At 42.7% G+C, this 7,418-nt stretch overlaps 1 protein-coding gene across 1 annotated transcript; it reads left to right on the top strand.

Annotated features, from left to right (window-relative positions):
* Window positions 1–317: 317 nt before the first annotated feature.
* On the top strand, window positions 318–767 carry LOC101647539 (PITH domain-containing protein 1-like). The gene has a single exon (XM_045286151.1). The coding sequence runs from the start codon at window positions 318–320 to the stop codon at window positions 765–767; it is 450 nt and encodes a 149-aa protein (XP_045142086.1).
* The last annotated feature ends 6,651 nt before the right edge of the window (window positions 768–7,418 follow it).

The following is a 7,418-nucleotide window of genomic DNA, read 5'->3' as shown; positions in this document are numbered from 1 at the left end:
CACATTTGAGTCTGCCTGGATTTGTTTCTCTAGTCTACCCAGACTAACACAACATTCTTCATAGTTGTTTGGGTTTTTTGTTTGTTTGTTTTTTAATTTAGAGAGTGTATATTTATTAAACACTTAGGACAGTGCTTGGTTTGCCATTTGTTATTATATCTATGAAAATCTATTTATCTTGCGACCCATCTACATAAAGGACTATTTTATGAGGACAATTGTTGAGTTCCTTGAGGTGCTGAAGGACCAAAGGAGAATCGGTGCATTTGAATGATGGTGCTGGTGAAGAATATTGAACAGCCAAGTATGTTGAAGTGATGCGCTCCAAGTATGTTGAAAGTGATGCGGACGAAGAGCTGCTTTTTAATATTCCATTTACCGGCAATGTCAAGCTTAAAGGCATCATCGTAATGGGAGAGGATGACGACTCGCACCCCTCTGAGATGCGGCTGTATAAAAACATTCCACAGATGTCCTTTGGTGATACAGACAGGGAGCCAGACCAGACCTTTAGTCTGAACCGGGATGTTACGGGAGAATTAGAGTATGCTACAAAAATTTCTCATTTTTCAAATGTCTACCATTTCTCTATCCACATTTCAAAAAACTTTGGAGCAGATACCACCAAAATCTTTTATATTGGTCTGAGAGGAGAATGGACTGAGCTTCACCGACATGAAGTGACCATTTGCAATTATGAAGCATCAGCCAACCCCTCTGACCACAAAATCCATCAGGTTACTCCACAGACTCACTTCATTTCCTAAGAGCTGCCCACGGCTCCCACAGAGGCTCTGTGCCAGTGAAGATAACACAGCTACCATGGACAGCCAAAAGAACCAATAGATTTGTCTTGGAAGAAGTACAGTCAGATAGCTCCGTTGAGGCAAGGATGGTGAAACTTCTTATGATGTATTTTGGACATGTTTTCAGAAGAGACCAGTCCCTGGAGAAGGACATCAGCAGAAAAGTGGAAGACCTTCTACAAGAAGGATTGACACAGTGGCTATATTGATGGGCTCAAACCTAAGAACAGTTGTGAGGCTGGCACAGGACAGAGCAGTGCTTTGTTCTGGTGCATGGGGTCGCTCTGAGTCAGAACCGATTAGATGGCACCTAACAACAACAACAACAAGAACACTGTATGGCATTCCACCCATCCCTCACTATTTGACCTGTTTAAGTTCTAAAGACTAAGTCCGTATGGAAAATCATCGCTTTGAGAAGAGGGAGAAAGATGGCAATATCAGATTACAAAATGCAGCTTGACTACCTCAATACATAACTGACAGATAATATAATTACATAACAGCAGAACCATGGAGAAACATGACCTTGTTAAACTGACATAAAACTTCAATCATCTGGGCCAGCGTTCTTTGCCCTAGTGCCCTAGCATACATTACTTCCATATTATGTTGTCCATATGGGAAATAGTTGAAGAGTGTATTGTTTACTATTGTCATAAATGTCAGATAACAAAAGAGTCGATTGTGTGGAGTTGTTGTTGTTGTTATTGTTAGGTACCACTGAGTCAGTTCCGACCCATAGCAACCTTATGCACAACAGAATGAAACACTGCCTGATTCCACACCATCCTCACAATTGTTCCTATGCTTGAGCCCGCTGCTGCAGCCACGATGTCAGTCCGTCTTGTTGAGGGCCCTCTCTTTTGCTGCCCTTCTACTTTCCCAAGCATGATGTCCTTCTCCAGGGACTGGTCTCTCCTGCCAATAGATCCAAAGTATGTAAGACAAAGTCTCACCATCCTTGCCTCTAAGGAGCACTCGAGCAGTAGGAGTATATTATATTTTACAACTCACTCACTGCTACCCAGTTGATTACAACTCATCGTGCCCCTATAGGACAAATTAGAACTACCCTTTAGAGTTTCCAAGAATGTAATTCTTTATAAGAGCAGAAAGCCTCATCTTTTCCCCACGGAGCAGCTGGTGGAGCCAAACTGCTGAGCTTTCAGTTATTAGCCCAACATGTAACCCAAACACCACCAGGGCTCCTTGTACATTACATTACATTGCAGTAAGTTATATTACATCATGAAAGGTAATCTCCTCTGCCAAAGGCCAATGAATTTAATCATCCCATGACCCATGACAGTATTTAGACAAGTGTATGGACCAACCACTATGAATCATAGCCTAACCAAGTTGATACATAAAATTAATCATCATGATTACTATAATTTAGTGCTTATAACTATGCCTGAGACATAATCGTTATACAACAAATTCATAGTGAATGGAGTTCCACCTATGTCTCCAGTTTTAGGGGAGCCATCTAATATCCTTCTAGCCACATGTTATCATAACAGTCAAAAGTTAGTATGTATATTCCAGACTAAATATAATGATTTGTACTTCTCAGAGAGCTCTTATATCAACCATAGATCATTTCATGGCTGTTGTTCTTTTCTTCAGTCTCCCACCAGCTATACCTTTGATGAAATACTACACTTTTATTCCCTGCATTTGTTACTTCAGTGAACAGACATATAATGTAAAGAGAAAAAGTGCCCAACAACCAGAGGGGGCATGCTGCCATTTGTTTCAGCTTTGTGTTATGGCCCAAATTCCATGAGGTATTATGAGTGAATTATGCAATTCCTGAAAGCATGAAAGAGCTATAAGTATTGTCAGCACCATTGCTCTAAGTTCAGTAGAAGAGGAATGGGATTTCTCAAAAATGAACATGATATGTTCAGAGAAGAGAAGTCACCTGTTTCTAATATAGCAAACACAATGACCATCGTTTGATTGGCCTACCTATAAAGGAATGGGATCCTACTCCTACAGCGAAAAGATGGTTAAGGATAAATCACTAGATAAATCCAGTGATGCTCGGATAAAAGTGAAGTCCTTTGCAAGTGAGGATGCCCATCAAGAAGTAATACAGAAGTATGTTGAATCACAATTTTATGATTTTGTCGGTATTATTTAATATTTTAAAAGTCTTTCTTATAGCATAATATAGTTTTGTATACTTTTTTGTTGTTCTTATTTAAGTATTACTCATATAACATAATAAACAACCTTTTGGTATATTATTTTTTTAAAGTAAAACGGTCATTAGGGCAGCAAACCACTTGTGAAATTATTTGAATCCCACCACCAAAGGGAGCCCGCATTGCTTTTGTCACATTCGAGGCCGTACTGACTTCCCAATCTACTGTAAAGAATGCCAAGGCCGTACTGACTTCCCAGTCTACTGTAAAGAATGCTGCGGATGGCTCTGGCTCTGGGCCTCGAGGACAGTTAGTGGCATGTGCTAATTTCCAAATGGAGATGTAGGCTGCCAAATGTTCCCTCTCCCACCCTCCTCCGTCTCCCCCATGTGGATCCAGGATTGAGACTTCTGGTGTAGACTATCCGTTATAAATATAGAAACACCCAAGGCTCACCAAACACTCGCAAAGAAAAACATCAGAGGAAAAAACAGCAAAAGAATCAAGCCCCGAGGAAACAAATAATTTCAATGAAGATCATATCACTCAAGGTAAACCTGTTTAGCATTATTTTGGAATTTTGAAAGGCTACTGCATACATAAAATAAGCAATGCTGCTCTAAAGATGTGAAAACATTTGCATATAGCATTTAGGTTTCTTGAAAAACATTTTTTTTCCTTGTTGAGACATTTCCACTTGCTCTACTCCAGGGCTTGTAAACCTTGGAACCACATTTTGAGCTAGATAATGCATGCATTGTAGGATGCTTAGAAGTATCCATGTCCTCTACCCACTAACAGCTAGTAGAACACCCCTCCCTCGATCGTGGCAGCTAGAAGAGTCCAGGCATTGCCAAACATCCCGAGAGTCAGTGGTTCCTCTCTTTCTGAATGAAAACCACTGGTCTACCCCAAGAGGAAACGATGGCATTTCAGTAAGAAAATACAAGGGACAATCCATTTGGTCAACACACCAGAAAACTCTGCTTTCGGTGATCTTGCCAACCAAAATCTTGGAGAGACTGGTTTTAAGATATTTGTAGAGGTCATATTGTCTCACTTTAAAAATAGATATACATTCTCCTAAAAATAACAAGAATTAAAATTTAGTGCTTGCTTAGTTAGAATGTGTCAGAAACTAAAATAATATTTTGATCAAATGCTTTCACTTAATCCTCAAAACAACCAGGTGATCAATTGATTATTACTATCAGCCTTTATATAGAAGGGCTGGTAAGACATGGAGCTATTAAGGAGCCTAGCCAAGTTCATGTAACTTGTCAGTCAGAGTTCCACTTAAAAGACTAGGTGGTCTAACTCCAGAGACTGTATCTATCCACACTTCAGTGCACTCTCCCTTCATACAAGCGTGATTCTAATGGAAGCCTGTCTTGCTTGGAAATGGCAGGAGTGAGACTGAGGCAGTTGACACTCTCTATGACTATGCCTCAAGAATGAAAAGCAGCCTGTGCTGATTTCCAAGTGGTGACGTAGGCTGTTGATGGGCTTCTTCATTCATCAGTAGGTCAATGCCTACCTCACATAGGCCTTTGACAGCTTATTAAATGAGTCAGAGTGGCTTTGCCCAGGGAAATTTGTAGGGAAAACCTGATGGGGTGCCCATTTTTACACTCCTGTTGGGCCATTTTCTTTTTGAGAATGGGCAGCCTCCACCTTCAAAGGAACATTCTGGAAGTATATCCAGAATGAGACTTTGTCTCACTTATTTTAGACATGTTATTAGGAGGGCCAAGTGCTTGAGATGGACATTGTGCTTAGTAAAGTCGTGGGGAAAACCCCAAGCCCATGCCATTGAGTTGATTCTGAGTCATAGCACCTGTGTATTGGACAGAGTAGAACTGCTCCTTGGGGTTTCTGAGGCTGTAAATCTTTATGGGAGACGAAAGCCTCATCTTTCTCCCATGGAGCAGCGGGTGGGGTTGAACAGTCGGCTTTGCAGTCAGCAGCCGGACATGTAACACATACCATCAGCAGCAGCACTGCTTTGGTAAAGTAGGGCCCAGTGACAAAGCAGAGCTCCTCAATGAGGCAAATCAACATGGCAGCTACCACAGTAGACTCAAACACAGTAATAATGGAGAAGATGATGCAGAACCAGGCAATGTTATTTTCTGTGATAAAGAACGTGGAGATGGGTCAGTCAGTCCAGGGCACCTCACAACAGCAACCAACCCAGATTTAACACCATCGGAAACATAGACAGTGGCAGTGAGTCACCCGCGAAGTGATGGTGCCCACTCACACAGACACAGACCCCAAGTATGGCATGCTCACATAACTTCCAATTTGGAACCTCTAGGAACCACAGCGACATACCTGCAGAACCGCACTGCATTCAGAGTACCGAGCAGAGTGCATGACGCATGGCAACAGGCACTGGTTTCATGACAGTCGTTCTAGTGGCTGAAATTCCTTTCTTACGAAGTTGCCTCTGGCTCTCTGTGCTTCTGATTTGAACCTTGGGTTCCTTGTTAAATTTCTTTTTCGGTTTGCTCAGGGATTGTGCACCTGGTCTCTCGTCTGTGGGTCTTGCTAAACCATGTGCTTATCAGGATTAGCCCCCTGCACAGCCCACACTCGGAGCCTGGGTGTGCTGTGGTTTTCCTGTGTCTCTTTGACCTTTGTGTCTGGCTTACCCTCCTTGTCCCGTTTTGATGCCTGGCTCCCTAGGCTTGTGTCCAGCACCTCAGCGACTCAGCTTGGACAATTAGGATTCAAAGAAGGAAGAAAAAGAGGTGGAAGTACTGCTTAGGACATGAGCTTGGGAAAGAACACCAGCAGAACTCAGAAGCTGTGATACAGAGTTGACAAACCACTAGCAAAGGGACAACAAAGATTGGTTGTGAAAAAAACAAAAGGCTTTTCCCCTCCAGCGTCTGTGTGCTCCATGCATACGTCAGCGAGAGACCACCGTAGATCAGAGAACTTGCACGAGTAAGGAATGGATGCACAGAGAGTCATGGCAAGCATAGTCAGGAGCTATGGCCAGAGAGGAAACTGTGTCCCCTCTGTGGGCAGCAGCCCACAAGCCTCGGAGCATTGGTTTTGCAGAGAACTGCTGGTTATTTTGTGGGTGTGAAAGAGGTCAAGGACAAATTCTGCTCTCCATTTGTACTAAGCCTCCTGCCAATACCAGCAAGCGATTTCATTTCTTCAAAAAGAAAAAAATAAAATAAACCCCCACTTCTTTCAGGTTGGCCTTGTAACCTTCAACCACCACCTCTGGTTGAAAACAATTCCATATGCTACTTCCTCCTGGTTTCTAGGAGGGTGAGTTAAGGGCTCTGCGACGCAAGACTAGGAAGTTCCCGTGGATGAAACATAAATAGTGAAGGGTTGCGGATATAGTTCATCATAAAGGTTTATTAGGGCGAAGGAATATGAATAAATAATATGTTAGTGATCAGCAAACTGTCTGCACCAAATTTAATTTTCAATTAATGTTCAATGAAACAGGCGTGGAGGATGCTTTGGGTCTTACTAATAGTTACGAAACTGACTTCCCTGTCTCGTTAAAAAAAAAGTGCAGAAACGGTTACTGAGCCCTCTGTTCCATCATGCCTGTGAGTGGAAGAAACGCTGGAGATGGTGGAAAAGGGAGTCCGGGAGGAAAAGGCTAGAAGGTGCTAAATATATAAATGTCCTGTTCTTGCACTTGGTGGTTCACATGCTAAGTGCAAGGAGCCACGAGATAGTTTCTGGGAAACCTTGAGAGCTTATGTTTCCTCATTGCTGGGGCAAGCCAACCCTCTGAGAGAGGACCACACAGAAGCCAAGTACTCAGGACTTGTCCCCTCACCCAAATCTCAATTCTACCCTCCTTCCTAGTTGTGACCTTCCCAGGCATCTGACTACTCGGACCTCATGCTCTATTTCCCATCTGGGTTCTTGCTTTTCTGATCATGATTGCTTTTATCCCATTTCTACCCATAATACTCTCTTCTATGGCTCTGGCAAGTGTCCTTGCAATGGAAGAGGAAAGAGTTGAAGGTTAGGGGCTAATGAGCTGATGAAACAGAAAAACTCAGATTTTAGTTCATTCAACAAATATTTATTAACTCCCTCCCTTTTGCCGGGTGTTGGTACTATCATGATGCTGAGGGCGTCACCAATGGCGCTGTAAAGAACCTGCTCTTCTATGTGCTTTGTTCTGATTCATGAATATACAGCTAACATTTGTTGAGACGTACCCTATGCCAAGGAGTCCCTGGGCGGTACAAATGAGTAAGTGCTCAACTACTAGCTATTGGTGGTTTGAACTCATTCAGAGGCACCTTTAGGAGACAAACCTGAAGGTGCTTCTGAAAGGTCATACCTTGAAAGCCCTATGGTCCATGGCTTTACGCTGATACACGTAGGGTCATCATGAGTTGACGTCAGCTTGATGACAGCTACCAACACCACCCCCCCCCCCAGAAACTGGGAGACCTTTATC

The sequence above is a fragment of the Echinops telfairi genome, unplaced genomic scaffold (genome assembly GCF_000313985.2).
Source record: "Echinops telfairi isolate 266 unplaced genomic scaffold, ASM31398v2 ScPeMD7_6;HRSCAF=24_0, whole genome shotgun sequence".
In the NCBI taxonomy this organism is placed as follows: Eukaryota; Metazoa; Chordata; class Mammalia; order Afrosoricida; family Tenrecidae; genus Echinops; species Echinops telfairi.
The sequence above is the reverse complement of the archived record's forward strand: the minus strand, read 5'-3'. Positions and strand labels throughout refer to the sequence as shown.

Bases quoted from the DNA above. Each gene is read 5' to 3' on its own strand.
- LOC101647539 (XM_045286151.1), top strand. From the start codon at position 318: ATGCGCTCCAAGTATGTTGAAAGTGATGCGGACGAAGAGCTGCTTTTT.